We start from the raw sequence: 24,900 nt of genomic DNA on the forward strand, positions 1-24,900 counted from the left end.
TTCCAACAAACAGGTCCAGTACCTTCTCTTGCCCACGCAATTGCAATCCCCTCACCAGACCCTGCAATTATCTAGGTAAGAGCAGACGGTGCCAGGATCAGGGTGATGGCGGCGAAGGTGCTGAAAAACCGCTCAGTTTTGTCCTTTATCTCTATTCTCAGAGCACCCAGAGTAATTATTTTAAAATGTCAGATAGCGTCATTACCCTGCTCAAACCCCCCAATGATTTACCCATCATACTCTAAATAAAAGCCAAGTAATGAAATGACCTTCTTTAACATTGCTCCCCTCCCCCAATTTTCTTATTCCCCTTCTCTGTTTTATTTTTGTTCTTGCCATCCACCCCCATCTAACACTTAAAAGTATTTTACTTCCTGATGTTTCTTTTCTCTACTGCTCCCCTACACCCCCTTCCCCCATTAAGTTCTGTGAGGACAGAGGTGTTCATCTCACCACATGTGGCATCCCTGGTATTGGAGAGAGTGCCCGATGCATAACGAGTGCCTAGCAAATAGCTGACGAAGTGAGCAAATCAATGAATGCCATGTACCTCAGGCAGCGGCTTTACTCTGTTCTACACAGATTTACAAAACAAAAAACAAAGCGCTCTCTTGCTCTCCCGGACTGCTTCCCGGGTCTCAGGGGTGCAGTTTGCAGCTGATGCCTCACCCACAGGCACGTCCCTCGCCTGCCTCTGGTTTTAGCTGGCTGGGCGCTGCTCTGTGCATTCTCTGAACATCTGAACTCAAGAGGTCCCTGTACAGGCGCACTGGTGTCCTCTCACCCTTCTGACGAGTAGCAACTACAGGACTCCTCCAGGGTGAACACATCTCGTCTCAGGGTCAGTTTTGTGATTTTTTTTTTTTTTTTTTTTTTGAGAGAGAGAGAGAGAGAGGTTTGCTTATATTTACAGACCGGCCGAGCAGCCTGCTAGCCAGTCTCCCACAACCACTTCTCTTTTTTCATGGACAGTCCTCACTCCTCAGCTTAAAATTCCCCATTGGCTTTCCATACAAAACATAACCCAACGACAAGGCCCCGTGTGATCTGATCTTTGCACGCCGCTCTGACATCTGTTATCACGCCACTGTGCTCTCCTCACGCCAGCTCTCTGGCTGGCTCTAGGACATGCCATGGGGGGTGGGGAGGGGGCCGTGCTGTCCCCTGTGCCTGGGCCATTCTTCCCCCAGGTCCTCCCAGCCTTCTCTGAGTGCTCCAGCTGACCAGGCTTCAGCTCTTCATGGTGCTTACATAACACAATTTGAAACTACCTATTAAGTTTGTTTACTTGTTTACATCTCCCCCCACCCCTGCCCTGGAACATTAGCTCAATGAAGGCAGGCATTTTGGTCTTATTCACTGCTATTCCCTCCTGTGGACAACCGTGCAGGCACACTGTGCACGTAAAGTAGATACCAGCTAAGTGGATGAACAGATGGACGAACGCTCGTACTTCCTCCTTAGCACACATGCTTCCATCCAAAGACATAACCAAGTGTTGGCTTCCCCCATTCATTTTGCTTTAATGGTACGCTTTTTTATGGCCAAAATTCAGGGCTGAGTCCTTCCTATCAGTGATACCTTGGACTTCTTTTTACCTCTTTACATTAAAATTTTAGGTTCACCTTTATTACCAAAGTATATTCGTAAATAACAAAGTTATAAAAAAAAATAGCACCCATGATCTTCTTGCCTATTACTTTCTCCTCGTAATTCCCAAGTTCTACCTCCAGAATGGTAGTTTTTCTCATTATGTGGTTCTCTAGGGTACATAGTGTGACCTAGACATATTTCTCCCAGAATAACTTAAGGCAAGTCTCCCACTAAGAAAGTTCTTCTATGTCTTTGCCAGATTCCTGCATTCCCAGCCAGAGTCCCCATTTGGACATCTTAACCCACAGGCCAGGAACCCAAAGTTCACACTGTGGCATGGTCTACCTCGATCACTTCCCGTGATCTTCTTTCTTTCCCAAATCAGGACTTCTAATTAGAAAGACAGAGAGAAATGACACTCATGTCCCTAAGTCTTGATTCCCTCAGCGATACTTCAAAGTCATTTAAGAAGAACGTGACCCCTCCAGGACTGCCTAATGCCGACGAACCACTCATATGATTCCAATGACACACACCAGTGAGTCACATTCTTCTAATAGTTGACCTCTCAGTGTGGCCCAGGATGCCTGTCCTCCCCTGGGAAGCTTTCTTCCTACATTCTCCTTTTCCTCTGCTATGGTATACTGTGGAACATCAGGCCCGGAGTCAGAGGTTTTGAAGTCACAGCGCAGTCCGCAAGCGAACCAGTTGTGTGACCTTGGGAAAGTCCCTCAACCTCACTGAACATGCTTCTTCAGCTGGATTCCCCATGAGAAGCTTCAAGGATCAAATGCAAATATGTCTGACAAGTCCTTTGGGAAGGATAAGGTGCTATTTAACCAAATTGTGACCATCAAGGTCTTAGGAGCCCCATTCTTTTTTCACTGCAGATGTAGAGCACAGATAACTGGTGAGCACAGGCAGGAATACAGCACATCCCCGCAGGAAAATGGCTTCTTGCTGAACGCCCAAGATACCCCAACTCATACTTTTTCTATTGCTGCTAATGGTATCGAAGCATGAAGGACAGCACCTGTGCAACTTTAGTCAGGAAAGTCCATTTTTCTACTCTAAAGGGAAGAATCAAAGACTCAAAAAGATACCTCAGAGCTAATAATATGAAGGGGAAGCTTTTGGGTTGGTCTAAAACAGGCATTCTAAAGGAGAATTCTCCCTCAGCTAGAAGCTGAGTGCCCCTTCTGGGAGGAAGGTAAAAGCCACAGGAAGTCTCATTTTGCTCATAGCAGAAACCAGGTCTTAGACAGACAGGGGCGCACCGCATAGGGCCTGAGCAGGTGTGGATAGAGGCTGGTGGGCAGAAGTGTCTAGGTCTTTGGTTCCCACTCCTGCTTCCTACCATGAAATCTCAACACAGCTTGAATCCCAGGAGACTGGGATGAAACACCACCTGGACCTGGCTGGTCAGGAGTAGACGCATGACTGCAGCCCAAATGCCACTCATGGCTTTTAAGAGCTTGGCACCACCCCAACTCAGCAATTCACGGAATCCACAGAGGCTCTCCCCTGCCTCGCCTTTCTCCGTACCCACCCTGCCCAGACCTTCCTGGAAAAAGCAACACAAAGTTGGCAGTCATGTCATACTTCCTTCTTCCTGCCAGCCATCTGTATTTCCACAGGCATCAAACCCAAAGCCACAGAGCAGTAAATGGAGACTGCTTTCTGCTCCTTGAGGTGGCCCTTCAACGGGTAGGGCCCTCCTCACTGCACCAAAATCTACAAGTGCGTGCGTTTCCTTTAAAGTAACACGAGAATATTTTGAATTTTATTAGATCTTACTCTTATTTTTTAATATCTTCTTTCAAGAGGCCTTTCTTTTCCTGGTTTCAAAGACTCATAGTTAAGAAATCCCCAGAAACTTCCTAAATTTGTCTTTGGATCAAATCTTAATATGCTGGGAAAATGTCACTGAACCGTCACAGGGAGGGGGAATCTGAGCTAAGGCTAACGATATCAGGCTCAAACCAGAGTTCTGGAATAAGGATGAGAGGCAGCCATTGTGGCCCCAGGGTGAGTTGGAAGAGGCTGAGAAAAGTCCCTCATCCAGCAGGTAGTTAGAGGGTTTAGAAGTATCCTTTAAGATATTTCTAGGCAAAGCCAACGTTTCTGCCACAGCTTGCCATTATATAGCAGGCTTTAGTTCTTTGTAAATCTAAATTTGGGGGATGGGGTCATATTTTGATGCCTTGGGTCCCTGGATTCTTTGCTAGGAGTTAGTGTTGAGGGGTATCTTGATTACATGATTCCTGGGAAAGCTCCCTGTGGGACCAAAGCTCTACAAACAAATGCTAACTTGTTTTCTCCTTTGATCCTCAGAGCATCATTTAAATTACTTGAGGCCTGTAGGCCCTGAGCTGTATACAGGCTGATGTTCTTGTGCTAATACCGTACAGTCTGGATTCAGGCTCAAACAGTATGCTGTCAAAGTGTGATTAGTATCGGGTGATATAATTTGGGGGTGCAATGCTGCCTAACTTGTGTATGTCTGTCTCTGAGAGAAACAAATGAAAGGGAGAACCTTCTGGCTCTCCCTCCAGAAAGCCTTTCTCCATAATGGGGCCCAAGCTCTGTTCCCTGACATTGTGGATGCCCTTGAGGAAATCCTCCGATTAACAGGGCTGACCCACAAGCCCTGGGAAAATGCATACCTCGCCCCTTCTTACCACCAGCATGCCTGAACCAGATCCTGCCTGGAGTCCTGGGAGCGGTAATCATTCTTCTAATTTGGCCTAAAGACTCCTCTTCCTAAACTGGGCCTGTGGGTGATAGCATGAGGCATCAGAGGTCGCTTTCACTGCACTGGCCCATGTTCTTGGGGAGAGTCCACTGGCTTAGAGCAGATCCTGATAACCCGGTGTATACACAAACACATTTGGAAAGCAATATTTACCCTTACCGTGTACTACACACTGAGATGTCCTTTACTCCCTACACCGGCTAATTTGTTTAAAATGTTCATCTCCATACACTAAATTGCTTTCACAACCCACTAACGGGTCCCTGTCCACAGTTGAAAATTTGGGTAAAGAACCTGATCCTAGTAGCTCCAAATCAGGAGCTCAGGTTTGGACCAGATGAGAGCAATGGGTTCTACTAGAACCATTCATAAATATTTACTAGCACAGGTGCTGGGAATGTGTAGTTAAATAATATAAAGGCCATCCCTTAACTCATGGGCCCAAGGTTAGCAGTGGAAAAGGATTCACACAAAAGAAAATGCTTTGAATCAGTCTTTTGAAAATGTAATTTGTCACATGTGTATGCAAAACAGAACCAATCATATTTCAGGATAAAACATTCTGCAGGACTTTTAGGGAGATTTCAGATTTTGAAGCTATTTTTGATTCAGTACCCACTTGGTGTGCATTAGCATGTGGTGAGGAGAGCTTCATATTCTAATCAATAACATTTAGATCTCCCACAGGTATGAATCACAGATCCTTATTTTATGAGCACACAAATATGGAATGATTTCTGCTTTCTCAGGGACCGTTTATTCTGCGACAAACATGAATTTCATTGACATTGGCCTTTATACTGTATGAAACCAAGTCAATATATACAAATCAGGAGATAACCAAAATTGACCCCATAGCCAGGAATGGTGGGGAGACAACAGCAAATATATTGTTCCCTACAAAGAGGGTTTTACTGCAGAGGCCAGTTCCTTGAGCTGATCTTGTAGCCCTGACTCACAAAGCTTCTGTCTCTTTGGACATATCGATATTTATACACAGGAGCACCAAGTTCTACGGTGCCCCTTGGGGAAGGCCTTTGTGCACTGGGACTCCACTCTATGCTACAGCATTTCAGTATTTCCATTCGTGTGTCTTTGAACTGGTAATATCACCTGGGGCAGAGCTCAAGTATCTCAAAGTAGGCATCAAACCTTTTTCAAGTCTTCTGCTTTATCCGAAAAAGCAAGAATTTTTGCATAATAATCATATACATAACATTTATTTCCACACACAAAAATATCCTCCCCTACCCCCAAAATCTTCAGTTGAAACCCAGTCTTCTGGAATCTTCTGTTGATCCTAACATTACTCAAGCCTTAAGATAAGAAGCACAGGCCTGGGCAATGGCTGCTGATCTTTACCAGTGGGAAGAACACAGCACACTCCTGTATCAAGGTGGCCCCACTGTTTTAGACAATGGATGGTACAGGCAACAACTGTTAACTATGCTGCCACCTCAGCTGTAACACTCACAGAGTTCCAACACACCCCCCACTCACTGTATGCTCGCTTTCTTCTGGGGACTGTTCAAAGCACTTAGGTTTTTAAAGCATGTAATTCTTTTTCTTTTTAATTTTTTTAATGTTTGTTTATTTTTGAGGGGGAGAGAGAGAGAGTGCGAGCGTGCACAAGCGGGGTAGGGGCAGACAGGGAGACACAGAATCCAAAGCAGCTGTCCGCACAGAGCCTGACGCGGGGCTCAAACACACGAACTGTGAGATCATGACCTGAGCTGAAGTTGGACGCTTAGTCGACTGAGCCACCCAGGTGTCCAGAAACATATATAATTCTTAGAACAACTTTGTGGGACAGATATTAACATTAACCCAAGTAAGAAAATGGAGGTCACACCACTAGGAAATAGAGGTCAGGCTCGCTTCCAGGCTCACCCCAAAGTGCACTGTGCTCTCAGCCACGGTTCTCCGACATCTTTGAGGAGCTATGAATCTATGTAAATACCATGAAATGTCATGATTTCCAACAAGATTGCTTAATTACTAATCCTCATCATCAGGGTAAACCATACAATTTTTTAAAAGTTTTTATTTATTCATTTTAAGTAATCTCTACACCCAAAAGGGGGCTCAAACTCAGGACCCCAAGATCAAGAGTCAAAACGCTCTTCCGACTGAGCCAGCCAGATGCCCTTCATACAAATTTTCTAAAAGCCTAGTCCCCAGGTTTAGAAGTTTAAACATACCACCTTCTTAGGCTTTTTCTTCTCTTGCCAATAGGGTGGATATTCAAGATCACTGAGGTCTGGCTTTCAAATTGTTTTGCTGATAGTAAGTTGCACTCTTTAAACCCTCACACGTACATGCCCAGTTTTTCACAGGGTACATGCCCAGTTTTTCATAGGCTTTTTCTTCTCTTGCCAATAGGGTGGATATTCAAGATCACTGAGGTCTGGCTTTCAAATTGTTTTGCTGATAGTAAGTTGCACTCTTTAAACCCTCACACGTACATGCCCAGTTTTTCACAGTCCAAGACCATTTGAAAGGATTAGGCAAATCTGGGGAGGGAGTATCATTTACTTGGGTTGAAGAGGAATGAGAAACCAGCAAGTTAGATGCCCTGGGAGCACCATCTCCTAACTACTCTAAGTATTTATACTGTGCCTGGGGCCTGGACTATGCAAGTTATGACCATAACATCAATAAGGGAGGAGAAGAATCGGCTCAACTCTGACCCCCTGTAGGCATCAAAGCGTTTGATATCACCTTTCATTTTTCACGGACAGTCCAGTCCATGACGCTTCCTGAACACGCTCCTTGGCCCACACAGGTGGACAAAGAAGTTCCTGAACAACAGCAGGAAGAAAGCCAGGGGTGAGGGGTCACAAATCTGGTAAAGAGTCCAGGCTGCCCAGGGTTCTGTAACCAATCATTTCTGCAAGCTGCGGCTCATAACTACAAGAAGAATCTGGGGCTGCCCAAAGCCAATGTTTAAGGACGTCCAGGAATCACCTGAGAGGTTTTAAAAAAATAGAGATTCTGAGACCTCAGGAATTCTGGAGTGTTTTTAATAATCATTCCAGATGAAAAAGCTTCGCTGTGGGGAAATAATCCTCTTCCACTTTTGGTATGGGTTTGTCCTATACTTGGCTATAAGCACCATGAGGGTGAAGATTGTTTTAATCTGCTTTGTATCTACAGTGCCCGACACAACACCCGTGCCACTGAATGAGGAATGGCCAAAACTGATCATGCCCCAGAGATCACACAGAGATCACCTGTGCTCTCTCCTTTAAGTTCCTGAGCACGGTGGATTGCATTTGACTTAACCGGGGTAACCGACAAAGCTGATTTAATCCTCATAGAAGCTAAACCTAGAATTGGTAGAGCATTATGGCTTTTACCAGAGCAACAAGGTGAAAAAGCAAATGTATTATCAGCATTTCTAGTTCTTATAGAAAGATGTATGTTTGGTTCTTGAGCAAGGGACCGACAAACCTTACCCTGGCCCTGAATAAGTCTTTGATTTACTTATCTAAAGGTAAGACGAACATGGAAGTAGGATGAAATCATTGAAAGTTTGGAGTGGTCATTGCCCAACTCTGCTATGTGGATTCCTGGGTTAAGTCCAGAACCTAGGGGCTTTAAATTAGCACCTCAGCTGCATCTGATGAAGACATCCCCGAGCCACAGAGGGTTAGCACCTTCATGGAGCTGTCAGCTTGAAGCCAGCAACACTGACTCCCTGTTATGAAACCTTGTGTGCAGGTAAGGGTGGCAGGGAAAAGAAAAAACTTTATCAAGCTCTGCTTGAGAGTGAAATTTTGTAACTGGAGGAATATAGGCTGGGCACAGGAAAATGTTTCCTTGGCAGGGTGGTTAAGTACCTGGAAATTTGGTGGAGTGTTGTAGCACTCACTTCTCTGGAATTTCCTTAAAAACAGGATCTTATAAATAGGCTGAGGATTGGACCATATGTCTTTCTAAATATACCATCAGCTCCATATTTCTGCCGTGCTGTGTGTCATTTTCATACTTTACAGAGGTGCAGAGCTCTTATGGTTGAGAAAATAAGATGTTAGTTCTTGCCACCCTTAGCACCGCATTCAAAGTTTCGCATGAGCTGACCTGAACCTACTTACCTAGATTGCTGGGTTACTGGACTAACCACCACTGCCCCACACCCTCTCGATCGCTTCTACATGCCACTTATGTTAGGCCACCACCAGCAATGTTCTCTAGCTGATACATACCAATATAAGTACACACAGAGGTTGAAACTCTTCTGTACTGCTTGGCAAATAATGACTGTTCCAAGCCCCCAGGTGCCCTTGTCTGGTATTCTGGACCCTCCCCTGGAATCTCCACAGTGTGGTAAATAAAGAGTTAATGCAAAGGGTACCTGGGTGGCTCGGTCAATTTTTAAGTATCTGACTCTTGATTTTGGCTCAGGTCATGATCTCATGGTTCCTGAGATCGAGTCCCAGGTCGGGCTCTGCACTGACAGCACGGAACCTGCTTGGGAGTCTCCCTCCCTCTCTCTCTTTCTCTCAAAATAAATAAATAAAACTTAAAAAAAAAAAAAAGTTAATGCCTGGCACAGCAGGGGCTTCTAGGACCCACATGGAGCCTATTCTTCCATGCTGACTATTGAAACTATTCTGAATATTACCTCTGGCTTCTATATTCCCAAAACCCACATCTTATTTTAGCTGTGGGCTTCCACTTGTATTGTGCCCTCCATACAGAAGGTCTTTCCCTTTGTCCCTCAACCCTCTTAAAACTCCTCTCCTATTTCAGACTGTTGATTCAAACACAGCCTTCTCCACTAAGTCTTTCCCAGCCCCAGTTCGCCCTCTTAAAAACCACCACTGCCTCTAACACAGCCACGAGTGTTTCTTTAAACCCCCCTTTTATAAATAAGTTCTACATTCTGTCTTGCTCTATTTATACACAATTCCAAAAGATCTAATTCCCACACTCTTGAGAATTTAATGGATTTATAGGTAAAATGGTGTTGTTCAGTAAATTTCCAGAAAGCCAGTCCCTTAGTCAGCTGGTCATCCCCATGAAGTGACACAGTGCTATGTGACAAGATCCTACATGAGGGCTACTGAGGGGCGTGGTATGCCAGCACCTTGGGTACGGTACAGCTCAGGAGGGCTGCAATGGCACTTTAAAAAGTCCAGCATCCAGGACTAAAAAAACAAAACAAAAAAACAACAGTAGAATCAATGTATGGACCAGAAAAACCCATAAAAACAAACAAACAAAACGACCTACAAACAAACAAAACACCCTATCCATCAGCACTCAGGGATAGAGCGGATTCCTACTTGTACTGAGGGAGCCTCTGCCCACAGATAACACCCCCCCTTGTTCGTGATCATCCGGCACAACAGCTGTGGGACAGACCTGCCAGGTAGAAGTAGCCAGCACACTTGACCTTCCTTCAGTCTCTTGTTTCTCTAAACTGCCTCCCATTACCTCAAGAAACCAGCAACTCAATACCTATTGGATTGTGAACCTTCTGAGACAAGGATCAGACCTTGCCGACCATCTCACTCTCCATAATATCTGATGATTATATTATTGGGCACACAGAGCACTTATTGTATGCCAGACTTTGTTGAATGCACACGACCACACTAGCTCTTGATGTCCTATTATTAGGTACCATCATCAACCCCTTTTACATGTGGGAAAACCAAGGTGACATGTATGTCCAAGCTGCACCTGGGGACTGGCCCAGTCAGAAAGTCTGGCTCCACATCCCTGTTCGTAACTACTGCTCAGTGCCTAATATACAGCAAGTATACAATAAAGGCTTGCTAAGTATAAAGACACGTGCCTCCCTGCCCTGGGGGTGGGGCTTGGTTAAAAGGACACTGGCTATTTTAACCAGAATTTATGCAAGCATTTGACATCGTAAAGCTTCCCCAGAGGACCTGGAGCTAAGTCCCCACCACACATGTACTGCATAGCCCCAGACAATGGTCACGGGGGAAAAGCAGGGACCAGACTCTGCTTAGGAGCCTATCAGTGGGTATAGACATGCTATGGCTGTTCAAAGGGTCTTGGGGGAAAGAAAAGCTTGGAAGTACTTTGGCCACTTTAGGAACGAGAAATTTACTCCTATCATGGGAGCAGAAAGGTGTGTGTGTGTGGATGATCAATAGGGAGCAAGCCAGTTGGGCATCTCTTTCCTTTCCGCTTCCTGTGGCCTGACAATGCCTGTCTTGGCTTCCAATCATTTGTAAAATGCCTCATAGCTTCCTCTGGCCATAGGGGCAGAAAGGCGGGGAGGGGGGTGGGGAGCAAGGAGTCATTTATCACTGTCAGGAGATATGCTGCACACAGCAGGGCAGGCTTTCTTCCCTGCTGCTCCTGAAGCCAGAGCTGCAAATCCCGAAAAGACGCAGAACATGCACACGGCAAATAACCATTCATCATCTTGGCTCTGGGAGCCCCGAGAAAGGCCACTCCCCGTGTGAGGCTGACCCACTCGGACTTTGGCTCTAGGCTGCACCGGAACTTGGAACGCAAGGACTTTCCAGGCGCCTATTCCCTGCCCCAGCCAATGCCCATCCTGGACAATTTATAGGGTTAAAATTCTCTGAAATTCAAGCCCCTCCTTCCTCTGCAAAGTCAGATTTCCACATTGCTGCCAAGGTGGCCCATAATCATTAAGTTATGAGAATACAAGTTGCTAGGAGGAAATTAATACCAGGTTTAACTAGGGGAAGGCCTGCTTTCTTGTGAAGTAATTATAAAATTAAAATGTGATATTTCTCTGGTGGGTTTAAAAAGTCTCCCCGTGAGATCTGTGGCACAACAGTAGTGTCAGGATTTGCACCAAGACGGGACTGAGAAACCCTTTGGTGCTCCAACGATGCTTGCTAGTCAAGAGACACCTGCAGGTAGGTTTCCAAAGATTGGGTTAAAAGTAATTAAAAACAAAAAGAGGGAAAAGGACAGGGTTTGAAATTTCCAATTACTCTTTAAAACTCAAGAGTCAAGCTGTTACAGAAAACGCAGGCTTTCCAAGTAAGATTAATAATGCTAAGCTAATTAGACTCACAGGCATGGCCAACATATAAATTCAGGCCCAAAAGAGGGACACTGTCCCTTTAAAAACTGCCTGGGGATCAGTGGAAAAGCTAATGAGGACTGTCAGTTGGGGCTGCTTTAATAGGTGGTCCTCCCGAGGATAAAGCCTGGGGTTTTGGTAACAGGGCTTCTGTGCTTGATTCAATAAATCAATTTATATTATATGCGGGTGCAGCTCTGGAGTTGGCTTCATAAAGCATTCTGTGGCATTTCTCAATCTGCTTTTCCACTTTGCTGTCAGCCTGCCTGAATGTGTTGTCAGAGGGCACTGAAAAGAGCAGTGAAGAATAAGACAGAAGCCATATCTACAATAGTTGTAAAACTCGACCCAGTAGCTCCAGACCATGCTTGAGGCTGCCTCCAGTGAGTTTCCCTCCAGAAAATGTTTGGATTATCTATTGGTAAGAAGCCCAATGCTGTGGTGCTGTGGCTCTCATCCCTGAGTTGGGTTCCAGGCTGCAGATGGAGAATTAAAGTTCACCCCAAACAGCATGCAAAGGGTTGGAAGTGAGGTTGCTTTTTAATCAGCTCCTCAGGGTCTGAAATACTCCCCAAGAAGTAAAAGGAGAAGAGAAACAAAAGCACCAGTCCAGCAGGCAATGGGCAAGGCAGGGCAAGGGAGGTAGGGCAAAGGACATGGTTCTTCCTTCTGGCTGACCAACAGGCTTGCCAAGTAGTGACCGCTAGAGATGAGTTGTCCCTAAACACAGTGACTGATGCCTCTGAACATCTACAAAGTGGAATGACGCCCATACCGCAGCCAACTCAGAGGCTAACAGGAGTGAGTCCAGAAGCCATAGAATGCGGCCATGCCATTTCACTTGCTTACCCTGTCTGTGCTCAGCTGTCTTTTTTTTTTTTTTTTAAACTCTCTGCCATTGGGATGTTCAGTTACCGCTCCTTGTATGTTCTCCACCTCAGCTAGACCCATGCTCTTACGTTACCCAGACTGCAGGGTCATCCAGTACAACTTTTTGTGGTGATGGCCATGTTCCGTATCTGTGCACCGTTCAGTTCAGGAGCCACTAGCCACATCCGGCTACTGAGCAATTGACATGTGGCTAGTGCGACCTGGGAAAGAAAATTTTCATCTTATTTAATTTTAACTAATATAAATTTAAATGGCCACATGTGGCTAGTGGCTACTGTGCTAGAGAGCACTCAGAATAGAAAAATATTTCCTTTGCCTTAATAAAAGCAATGAGTACTAAAAGGAGAAAATGGTGGCTGACCCCACTCTGCCCCCAGTGGAAAAATCCCGGATTGTAAAGGAAATTCAGCGGAGGAAAATGACCCTGATGTGTCATCAAGTTAGAATCATAAAGAGTTAAGGGCTGCTAGAGATTAAAATGAAAGGTTGCGGGGCGCCTGGGTGGCTCAGTCGGTTAAGCGTCCGACTTCAGCTCAGGTCACGATCTCGCGGTGCGTGAGTTTGAGCCTCGCGTCCGGCTCTGGGCTGATGGCTCAGAGCCTGGAGCCTGCTTCCAATTCTGTGTCTCCCTCTCTCTCTGCCCCTCCCCCGTTCATGCTCTGTCTCAAAAATAAATAAAGGTTAAAATGAAAGGTTGCCATCGCTGGAATATTTCTAATGGAACTGGTCTTTTCCAGAAACTCTGAAAAGCAGAGCAAAGTCCATTCCCCGCCAGACACAGAGGTTGGCAGCAAGGGGCAAAGGAAGCATTTTACAAATGAGAGACCCAGGTCCAAGATTTGCCCAAGGCTCCAGAGTCTTGGCAGAGCGAGCTCCAGAGACCATGGAGCCTATCTCCCAAAGCCATAAACTCTGTACTAAGCCAGGCCATCTCAAGTTACAGGTCCAGCCTTCCTCGGAAATAAGACCATCATAAATGTTGGAAAGGCTTTGCTTAAGGAAAGAATTCTGGTATACTTTACTCATAACTAGAACCATCTGGAAGCAATCTCGCATTCACACGATGGACTTCTCTTCCTCTTTAGCCCTTGCTCTCTCTACAAATCCCATCAGGCCAGGAACAGCTGCTGGAGGGCCTGGCTGGACTCCACGGGTAGAGCTACAAACCCCCTTCCACATGGATGTCCTCCTGGGCCCCTGGCTTGCTCGTTCCCCTGTGTGCCCGGACACAGCGCACGATGAACACCCATCCCACTGAGAAAGCTAAATCACCAGCAGGCCCAGGAGCAGGGACCCGGTGCCACAAAGGCAGCTGTGAGAAACCGTTGTTTCAACTTGGTAACACAGACACTTGCCAGCAAATTACAGCCTGTGATGGCTCAGAGGGCTGCGGGTTGAAACACAGAGCTCACACTGCCAGCTATGTGCATCATGCAACAGCAGCTCGACACAAAGGGCTGGGGAGGAGGGGCGCTGGCCTGTACTGGGGCAAGGCCGGGATCCTGGCACCAAGACCAATGACACCAGGCACAGAAGGTGAGGGTTGGGCCGCGTCAGGGACCGACTCAGCGCTGGGGGTGCTGTGAAGAAAATGCCTTTGTAAATCCAACTACTGGGCAAGCGATCTCTGAGGCGGGGGAAGGGGCGGTGGGGGAGCCAGGGAAGAGACCGGTTTCATTATGAAGGTCCTGGTGACAATAACCTTTTGTCCTCTATACAATCTGGGCCTGCCAAGCTGCTCCACAGTCTCTGAGAAAGCACGAGGGTAGGAGAGAAAGGCTCCCTGTCAGGAGGCCACAAACTCATCCCTGATGATGAGACAAGGCTCCCCCGCCCCCCCAGAGCAGACATCCTCTCCCACACCTTCCTCCCCGCTGCAGACGCATGGCGGAGGGCTGGCATGAGGCTGCTGTAAGACGAGAGCAAACAATTTTCCTCAGCACAGGAGACCTGGTTCTCTGAGGATCCTCCCACCATCCGCACCCCCAAATCACACACAGACTCTTAGTGATGAGTGTGAAGCAGCCCAGTTTAATTTGGCCGGCAGTCTAGCAGGTCAGACTGGGAACCAGAAAAGTTAGTACCTCAGCCGGTCCTGAAATGCTTCACCCCGTCCTCTTGTTTAGAGGACTGTCACGGAGACACTGATCCTGGTGGACAGGACCCCCCTGCTCCCCTGCTTCACTTCACGTCACGGCTCAAAACTGAGTAATTATGTCTAATCTTACCCTGAAGAAAAATGGACCGTTGCATTGTATCACAAAGAGCTCTGGGCCTCAGAAACCTGGGATCTAGGCCTTACTCTGACACTTCTGTGTCCGTAAAAGCTGAGCAAACCACCTAATTCCTCTCTGTCTCAATCTGCTCAACCACAAAATAGGAACAAGGAAGAGGAGTCCTTCAGCGTCAGGCAGCTGGCATGGTAAACAGCGTGTGCCCTGCAGTGATGCTGTCTGGGTTCACGTCCTAGGTGCTACCATTTACTATTATGTAACCTTGAAACTCAGCCTCTGTGCCTCAGTTTCCTCATCAGTTTCCTCATCACAGTTCATGGGACTGTGAAATAGAAGGCATCAAGTCAAGCTCTCATCACAACGCCCGGCCCTTAGCTCTTCCAGTCACTGTCAGGTAGGCCCACTGCCATCGTGCTGAGTGGGGGCATGCAGGGCCCATTTCCACCACAACTAGGTATTTGCTATAAGAATTAAAGGGCTTTGACTTAAGTGAACTCATGATTCATAGAAGCGTTCCAGAAGAACAGGTTCACAGGCCAGGGCTAACTCTGAATCCAAGAAACATAAAGGGACATGGTAAGGACCTGTCTCCTTGAGCATGACACATTCCAAACACTTACCAGACCACCTTCAACCAATTCCAACAACTTGGTAGTCACTGAAGGCATCTGTGGGAAAAGAGCCACAGGTCTTCATCTCCCTTTCTACAGAATTAATTTGCCAGGTCTTCTCTTTCTAGAGACAATTCGGAAAGGCAGCAAAAGGTGATCCCATGGTTTTTTTCAAGTCCTAAACAATAACTGCTAGACACGAGGTTTCTCACGAGAGGTTACAACATTTAAAAAAGGAATTCATTCAAGTTTAAATTCATTAAAGTTTATACAGGCAGTGGTCTAACTGGGTCTCTAACTCCCCCACTTACTCCAACAAAGATATAAAGAACTCTCCTTTTCCTGAAGCACCAATTTCAAGTCAAAAGAGCAGGTAGAAAATACACAAAGGTGTACATCAATCTCTGCTCACAGGCAAAGCTGCAGCCAATAGCCACACAGGGAACCGTGCTGAAACAAATCAGCAAATCATGTCTGACTGAAGCCATTCTCAGTCTTGGCTCCTCAATTATTTGGTACCTTCTGTGAAGTTCCATACATTAAATACAGCCTGTTTATGGACCACTTATTTTCTTAGGATCATGCTAATTAATACCGTGTGTGTGTGTGTGTGTGTGTGTGTGTGTGTGTGTGTGTGTACAGAGAAAGCAAGAGACTGAGTGTGGGTGTATGAAGTTGGATTTAATCTAGTCCCTGAATGTATCCACATTTAAAAAATTATAAAATGGGGGTAGTCTTTAGCCACTTGTTTTCCAAGTGTGTTTTGACTGCTTAGATCTTATTTGCCTTTCTGGCATAGAAAGAACACACAAACAGCCTTGCCTCAAGCTTAACGTATCTCAGATACAAACAAGCTCCTTATTCCCACCCTTCCCACCTGCCATCCATAACTACCTGGTCCTCAACTGCCGTCAGTCACACCCTTTCCTGAAATCCAATAAATACCCACTGGCTAATCACTGGGTGTCAGGCACCAGGCGAGGCACTGCCCCCTCCTGGAGAATTGCAGACTAGTCGAAAGGACATAAACAGGTAGCTGGAATGATTAATGACTTACCCCTTACAGTTATCTCTTGGCCCAAATCATCCAGTTTGTTGTTCATTTCCTTCCTTCTCTGTTTTCTGCTTCCATCCCTCCATTTGACCCTTGAGACCTCACATACATATTTCTATGCTGTTTTTTTTTTTTTTTTTTTTTTTTTTTTTTTCCTGGGTACCTAAACTTGCTTTCTCTTGCCAGTTTCCTTCAAACTCCTTAGGACTGCCATCCCAAAACCATGCTTTCCTCATTCGTTCTCCTTCTCAGAGACAAAGCAGCACAACCCACAGCCTCCCACAGTAAATGTATGTCTCTGCGTGGCTTCCCGCATCCTTGATTATGTCCCCTTGATACTGACTCGGTCTGATTTCCCATAGACCGTCTCTTTATTTTTGGCCATGTTCCTTACTGTCTCTCAGGTCCACTCTTTTTGTTTATGCATTTGCAATCATGGGGATTTCTGACCTGGGACACCGTTCCCTCCATCGTTCTAAATCCTGCAAAACTTAGACCAAACCCGACCGTGCTTTTCTAAACTATGGTAGCCCTCACCTTCAACTGCTCTGTGAGGAGTGCTGATTTTGCTGATCGGATAAAAATGAACTTGTAAAGAAAACCCAGTTGGGGTAGGGTAAGGATTCTAGGGCACCAAAACTCCAGAACCTCAGAGCTGCAAATAGGGTGAACCCTTTCTGCCAAGTCCGTTCATGTTTTAGAACAGGAGTAAATAGTTTAAGCTTTATGGGTCATACAGTCTCTGTTCCAGCTACTCAACCACCTTGTTGTAGAGTGAAGGTAGCCAAAGATCAAATGTATACAAACGAATGTGGCTGTACTCAAAACAAAAAAAAAAAATATTTACAGAAAGGTGTGTGGGTGGAATCTGGCTTCTGGGTCATAGTTTGCTGACCCTGCTTTATAAGAAGAGTGGATAGTAGGGAAAATCTTCTCTTTTAGATGATAGGGGATAAATTGAAGTGCCTTAGATCAGCCCCTTATTTTCCCTAGGTAGCTCAACTGTTCCCTTAACACAGTGTGTATTCTAGTAGATTTCTAGCCTAGAAGTCACTACCATGAGACTTTGGGCTGTAATCACGTGTGACAGCTATTTTGGTCAACGTGAGAAGAGATAATGGTATCCACTTCTATGCCTATGTTGGCAAGCAAAGAGTCCACTGTCTCACCCTCCTGCTCTCCTCCAGGCTGGCAGGAGGCTCCCTGGCCAGTACCTCAGGGCTAACAGCAAATCTTCACCCCCACTACTATGTGCCAGGCCCTGTGCTCTCTTATTTAGTCCTCATGTCAATCCTATGGTGTATACGTACTTTATATCCCATCTGTCTTTCATATGGAAGAAACAGGTGAGGTCTTAGTCACTGTTAGCCACTGATCCACCACAGAAGTGATCTTGGTGCTGCATAGGTGTGTTGTGGGAGGAAGACGCCCCTTGCCAAGATTCTTATCGCAATGTAAATGTGAAAAAATAATGAAGATGGCTCATTACCTCTAGTCCTTACAGCAACCCCTTCAAAGAGCCTATTTTTTTCACTTTATCCATAGAAAGTTAGGCTCATAGGGGTTAAGTACTTTACCTAACTTTGCCTCTTTAGAAAGCTCAGAGTTCAGATTCAAATCCAGGCCAGTTTGGCTCAATTAACTGTTAGCCTGTTCCTTCGAGCCCCTGACCTAAAAAAAACCAACTTAAATGTGTTTTAAAGCCTCAAAGACGCTTGTGCATGTGAAGTGAGGAATTATGTCAGCTTCGTGGGGTCTAGTGTCCCCAGGGAGGACGTCAGGAAGTACAGAGGCAGACCAACACCGTGATTTAAGAACTGGCGCCCAGGCGAAAAGAGCAGAAGCAATGTTCCCAGTCCTTTGCCACCAACCCAGGTCTCTGGCCGCACTACCTGATCCAAACTGCATGAGTGGCTTTTTATGACGGTGATGATTCCTTCACACATACTGTGGCAGTGCTGAGGCAGAGGGAGGCATATTCTTACCAGCCTGTCATATTAAAGTCCCTGTAGAGCATCTTCTTTCCAAGTTCCTTTCTCTGTACTCTCCTTGGAAACTCCAAATGTGTGAATTCGTTTCCCAGCAAGTGAGGCTGCATGAATGCCTAATAGCAAAAGAAATAAAAAGAAAAAATACTCACATATTTAGGAGAAAAAATAAGACTCAATAATGTTTTGTAAATCAAGACATATTTCAAAAACCAGAAAACTGTTCTATTTTAAGAGGAAAAAATAGGTGTATTCAACAAATAGAATAAACATTTCTATTCTACAAGAATATCAGCGAATAAAAAATCACTAACTGAACTTATAAAGGGATATAACTTTTTCATTTGACATGATAAATTAATTGTAATCAGAGACATGGATTGTTAAAGTCAAGAGGAAAAGAAACGGAGTTTCTCCAAAAGTTCATTTAATTCAAATCCAAGATCTTTTCACTTTCCTGAACAGCATGTTGATGCAACGTGAAAGCTCTCCCCCACTCTGCTTGGCTTTCTCTGCTCCTCTCCTGCTCACACTGTTGGCAATCATGGCCTTGCCTTTGAAACCTACATGTGAATCTCCACATTGACACAATGGCCCAAGAGAGCAGGTTGGGGCTGGATACACCAGACAGGAACTTTCTGTTGGACTCCCTCCATTTTGCTCTGCAGTAATTTGATCATGTAATTGGAAGACTATTCCAGAGCAGATGGCTTCCTCCCCTCCCCCAAATCTCTGTTCACACTACAAAAGTCTTGAGCAAACAGCCACTTAGGGAATTGCTTTGAAACAACAAACAGTCTCATTGTCACATTCAAAATTCAAATCCGCTATCCAAGAGATGAAATGCTCAAGTATTAATTTCCCCGCTCGAAGGCCACACACACTAAAAGCAAACTTGCACGGAAGCTTCCTTGTACCAAGCTGTACGGCCACTTACTAGCAGTGTGCTGGAATGGATCCTTTTTCTCCCTCCCTTCATTATTTTCTTAATTTTTAAAAAATTTTTGGCAGGGAAGAGTAGGCAGAGCAAATCATGACCTGGCACTGTAGAAAAGCAAGGGATCCCTGCCACAGGACAGATGGCCATGTCCTCAGTCTCCTGGAAACAGGCATCTCCCACAGCCTCTTTCCCAAGATCTGACACCAGCAGATCTCCTGCTGATTCTCATGGTAGTTTGGAGGTTTAGTTGGACATCGGTCATCCTAAGCTAAGTGTATCAGGAGTCAAAGGACACAAGCTGAACTGTCACTGGGTTGGCTAGATTCGGCCAGATAACAGAACTCTGAGCAGGCTTGGAGACACGGCAGGGCAGTACTGAGAAGGTGAACTGTCTTTACTGTCTTCTGTAGCCCCCAAATTTCCCAGGTCTGACAGGAATTCTGGAACATTCTGAGGGGCTCTGAAACCTCTGCTAGGGATGAGGGTTGGGCTGCTGATGAGTATCAAGGACGCTTAAACACTGACCTTTACAGAGAGGTTCCCTGGGAAGGAAGGAAGGGAGTACTTAATAGGGCAGGTCAGTGGTGTGGGCTTTGGGTGAGGTGAACTTGGGTTTGAATCCAAGTTCTGCGTGTATAAGCTGTGTAATTTTAGTTGGTGATTTAGCTTCTGGAGCTTCAGTTTCTCAATCTCAGATTAATTATGTATTTACCTCACACTTTTAATAATTAAATGAATGCACTTATCGTAGTTGTCTCGGCTCATAAAAAATTATTATATCCATCTAATGACTACTGATATCTATTACATCCTTGGCACTACGGAATGTGCTTTGTGACCTCTCGCATCACACTGCCAACAACCTTACAAGGTGGAACTGGATACACAATCTGTAGGGTCCGGTGCAAAATGAAAATATGGAGACTGTATTCAAAACTAAGAATAACCACGTACAGAGCCCTGTGCAGCCACAGGAGTCACACACCCAGGAAGCCAGCTGTACTGACTGAAGGAGCAGAGGCATAATTAGTCCATGAATAGCAACACCTACTATGTACCCGTTATCATCTCCTAGAGCTTTGGGACTCTATACCCCACTCCCCAAGCTGGCCTAGCCTGGCTGGCAACCTGAGTTAGGGATTACCATGTACCAGGCACTTGATATGCTTGTCACAACCTCAACAATCCTACAAAGCACATGTCATAGAGTCAATTTACAAATGAGGAGACTAAGGCCCAAAGAACTTAAGACACCTAGCCCAAGGTCATCATCCAGGGCTGGTGGTCTCAGAGCCAAAGCCTAATAACATGGCCACAAACACCCATCCCAACCCTTGAACCTGCACACATTTACAAAAAAATAAAAAAAAAAAAGTGGGCAAAAGGACCAAGGGCCCTGGACCATGCAAAGTCTAAATGGTCAATAGGTACCTGTGAGGATCCAGTTAACAAAAAATTACAGATCTGCACCCAATTTGGCCACAAGAATGCTCCTGAAGAAGCTAAAAGAAATCCTTTAATAATATGAGGGACTAAATAAATTAGTACAAAAATCTATACAAAGGAATTCTATGGTGTCATTTACAATGATACTACAGCAAATATGTAATGACATGGAAAGAAAGGACAGACAGACGTAAAAACACAGGTTATCAAACAACGTATGTGAGTGCGTGTGCGTGTAGGTGTATGAGCTCATGTAAGTTGTGTCATATACACACAGATCTAGATACAAGGCATATAGGTACATACAAACGAATGTGTGTGAAGAAATATCGGTAAATGCCCCACATACATTTCATTAACAAACAGGTTAGGATCCAAAGGCCATATTTCTAAGTCCATTTCTTCACAGACCCAAGTGCCTCAGAGATCAATGTGCAGTGTTCCAGGCACCTGGCCGCGTTTCCAGGAGAGTGAGTGGCCCTCTGATGGTGCTTTCCCTGGGTACCCTCATACCCTTTTTGCTAGTACACGTTTGTCTGGACAGTTGTGAGGGAAGATCTGCAAAGTAGCCAGGATCTCCTGAGCAGCTCACTCTCTGCAGGGGTCACCTCACCTCTCCCTCTGAAGATGAGCAGGCTCTAAGTGGCCCTTAAAGCCCATGTTCCTGTGACATTTGTATCCCCTTCACTTGCAGGGGCTTTCAGGGTCTCAAACTGCTTGCTTTCTCCCCATTATAGCAATAGGCTACGGTGTTTCATCAGTTCTAAGATGCTCTTTTCAAATGAGTTATTATTTTATTACCTCTAAGAAACGAGGGGAAGCTGCCAACGAAACTAAGTGCAATACTTTCTTACCACTTTGAATTTTTATTTTATTCTTTTTGAAAGGGCTCCTTTGGATTTAGACAAATTTTTACATATCCCTCTGGGGTATATTTAAGAAGATTACATAGGTGAAGTATATTGGATAAGGTTTTCCAAAACGTCTTCACATTGAGAATTCCACTGCTCATCAGTTTTCAACTCTGAATCATTAACGGTCACGATTTCCCACGCAATAGTGGCCTGTGTTCCATGGGACCGTTGGCGATGCAACATTTCTTAAATAATTCACCCTAGAACTAGGAGCCTCAGAACCAGGGGTGCAAAGTTCTTAAGTCAGCTCTGCAATTATCCAGAGCCAGCTAACTTCTGACTCCCACTTCTGGAATGTGGCTGAACAAGTCAGATTCACACCTCCAAGCCCCTCTGCAAATCCACAAAGGCTTTAAGAGTGCTTCATTTTTGCCTTCAGGGTTTTCTTCTAAGCTGCCAGCCGCCCATCCTGCAAGTTTGGTGCTGTTCTTTTGATGTTTACACATGCCCAGGAGAGGACACCTGTGTCATGCCTGCCACTTGGCTGACAGCAACAATCAGTGGTAAAATATCTCAACTTCAGATATGTCAAAGGGTGAAAGCAAAAGCACCTTAGCTCTGAAGAAATACTGCAATATTCATCCTCCACTGATACGTCACACCCTTAAATTTCTCTACTTTTATGGTCATTTTTCTTCCTCGACCTGCCACAGCACATTTCGTATGATGCAAGATATTTTCTGTCACGATTTTGCTCACCACAGAATTCACCTGTATTCCATGTGTACCGATGACATATTTTTACTACTTTTAAAAATTGCCATGTCCTAATAGTAGACCCCCTTCTTACCAGCACTTTCAATACTCACTATTGTCCTATTTGTCAGACCTGATGGAGGTCCTGGTGTTGAAGAAAAAACAACTCAAAAACTAAGTACAAATAGAGCAAATAGGTGGTTAATTAACGAAAAATGAGATGCTAAAATACAGTGGGACACATACCTGTTGGTTTTCAGAGGAAAACCTACTTCTCTGCTCATTTGTGTGTCTTTTTCTGCAATGATCGTGGAAGTTTTCAGATTTCATCTTAGGTGGGCTGTTATATGGAAATACCACAGACGGGGAGGGGTATGAACAGCAAACACTTAGGTCTCACTGTCCTGGAGGCCAGGAAGTCCAAGATCAAGATGCCAGCAGATTCTCTGCCTGGCTTACAGACTGCCCCCTCTTACTGCACCTCATACGTGCTTTCCTCTGTCTCTTGGGGTGAGAAATCAAGCTCTCTGAGGTCTATTCTTATCAAGACATTAGTCCTATCTGATGAAGGCCCCACTCTTATGGCCTCATTTAACCTTGTTTCTAAAAAGGTCCTATTTCCAAATTTGGCATACATGGGGGGTAGGGCTTCAACAGAAGGGTTTTTTTTGGGGGGGGGGGGCGTTGGGGAGGATACCAGTGCAAACATTCAGTCGGTAACATGGTCTTCTAGGTATACATGTTTATAGAAGTACATACGCTCAGCCATCTAAATATTGTAAAATGTTATCTGATGGTTTCCTTTTTGACTTACCTCTATTTGTGATTATCTCTACTACTGAATGGGTATTGCTTTTGTTTGAAAAAACTAAAAAAAATTTTTTGAGAACAGTTTTTAAGTTTTTATTTTAATTCCAATAGAGTTAGAATACAGTATTATATTAGTTTCAGGTGTACAATATAGTGATTCAACAATTCTATACATTACTTAGTGCTCATCCTGGTAAGTGAACTCTTAATTCCCTTCACCTACTTCACCCATCCCCCTACACACCTCCCCTCTGGTGACCCTCTGTTTGTTCTCTATAGTTAAGGATTTGTTTCTTGGTTTCTCTGTTTTTTTTTTTGTTGTTGTTGTTTGATTGCTTGTTTTTTGAGAGAGAGAAAGCATGAGCGGGGGAGGGGCAGAGAGAGGGATGAGAGAATCCCAAATAGCCTCCATGCTGACAGTGGAGGCTTGAACTCACAAACTGTGAGATCATGACCTGAGCCAAAATCAAGAGTCGGATGCTTAAAAGACTGACTCACCCAGGTGCCCCCACTTTTTATTTTTATTTTAGTGAGACAGAGTGCGTGCAAGCAAGGGAGGGGGGAGGGGCAGGGAGGGAGGGAGGAAGGGAGAGAAAGAGAATCTTAAGCAGGCTCCACGCTCAGCATGGAGCCCAACGTGGGGCTCAATCCCATGACCCTGGGATCATGACCTGAGCCAAAATCAAGAGTCGGACACTTAACCGAATGAGCCACCTAGGCACCCCTCTTTTTCCTATGCTCCTTTGCTTCTTAAACTCTATACATGAATGAAATCACATTTATCTTTCTCTGACTTATTTTGCTTAGCATAATACTCTCTAGCTCCACCCAAGTCATTGGAAATGGCAAGATTTCATTCTTTTTCATGGCTGGATAATATTCCTCTGTGTGTGTGTGTGTGTGTGTGTGTGTGTGTGTGTACACACACACATGCACGTACATGTGTTTATCACATCTTTATTCATTCATCTATTGATGGACACTTGGGTTGCTTCCATAATATGGCTACTATAAATAATGCCACCATAAACATTGAAATGCATATATATTCCTCTGAATTAGTGTCCTTGTATTGTTTGGGTAAATACCCAGTAGTATGATTACTGAATCACAGGGGAGTTCTATTTTCAACTTTTTGAGGAGCCTCCATGCTGTTTTCCAGAGTGGCTGCACCAGTTTGCATTCGCACCAACAGTGGAAGAGTACTCCTCTTTTTCCACATCCTCACCAACACTTGTTCCTTCTGTTGTTGATTTTGGCCATTGTGACAGGTGTGAGGTGGTATCTCATTGTGGTTTTGATTTGCATTTCCCTGATGATCAGTGATACTGAGCATCTTTTCATGTGTCTGTTGGCCAGCACAGAGACATTTTATTCTCAGAAGCAGAGTGGGCCACAACTTGGCAACTCAGAAACAACTTCTCAGAGGCTGTGCAGCATTCAGGTAACACGACTGGTTAGGGTTACTTCATTAGAGCTGGTCTGCCCTGCCAGAAGCAGTGCTCACATCAGCGTTCTGGAACCTTGAGTGTCGAAAGTGATTTTATGCTAAATTCAATGTAAGCAACACACCCAAAGTTTAAAGACTGTAAAATGTGAGTGTAAGAATTTGTTAGGCTCCTCTCAGCAATAAAACCCCATGATTTCTGGAGTCCAAACTTGTAAAATTCATGGACAATTTTGGCAAGTTTTACTCTACTACTCATATCCGGGCCACTCATACATAAACAGGTATACGTGACTACTGTCCCTTCCCAAGGCACATTTCATAGGCTGACTTGTTACAAATGTGACCTTAATGGGATAAAAATGCAAGGAAGGAGAGGAGGCACACATTAAGATCCCTACAAAATAAAAATTCTAGACCGTTTCCTAAACATCCCTTATTTTTCTAATATGCTGGACATAGTTTAGCTTTTTCTC

At 44.9% G+C, this 24,900-nt stretch overlaps 1 protein-coding gene across 2 annotated transcripts in view; it reads right to left on the reverse strand.

Annotated features, from left to right (window-relative positions):
- PPM1H (protein phosphatase, Mg2+/Mn2+ dependent 1H) overlaps positions 1-24,900 on the reverse strand; it is a 261,692-nt gene that overhangs the window by 51,797 nt on the left and 184,995 nt on the right. For both annotated transcript variants that reach the window (XM_060657079.3, XM_060657077.3), the window contains exon 6: positions 18,169-18,287. In XM_060657079.3, the coding sequence (XP_060513062.1) occupies positions 18,169-18,287 (119 nt within the window). The remainder of the gene's footprint in view (positions 1-18,168; positions 18,288-24,900) is intronic.

Source organism: Panthera onca, chromosome B4 (genome assembly GCF_046562875.1).
Source record: "Panthera onca isolate mPanOnc1 chromosome B4, mPanOnc1 haplotype 2, whole genome shotgun sequence".
In the NCBI taxonomy this organism is placed as follows: Eukaryota; Metazoa; Chordata; class Mammalia; order Carnivora; family Felidae; genus Panthera; species Panthera onca.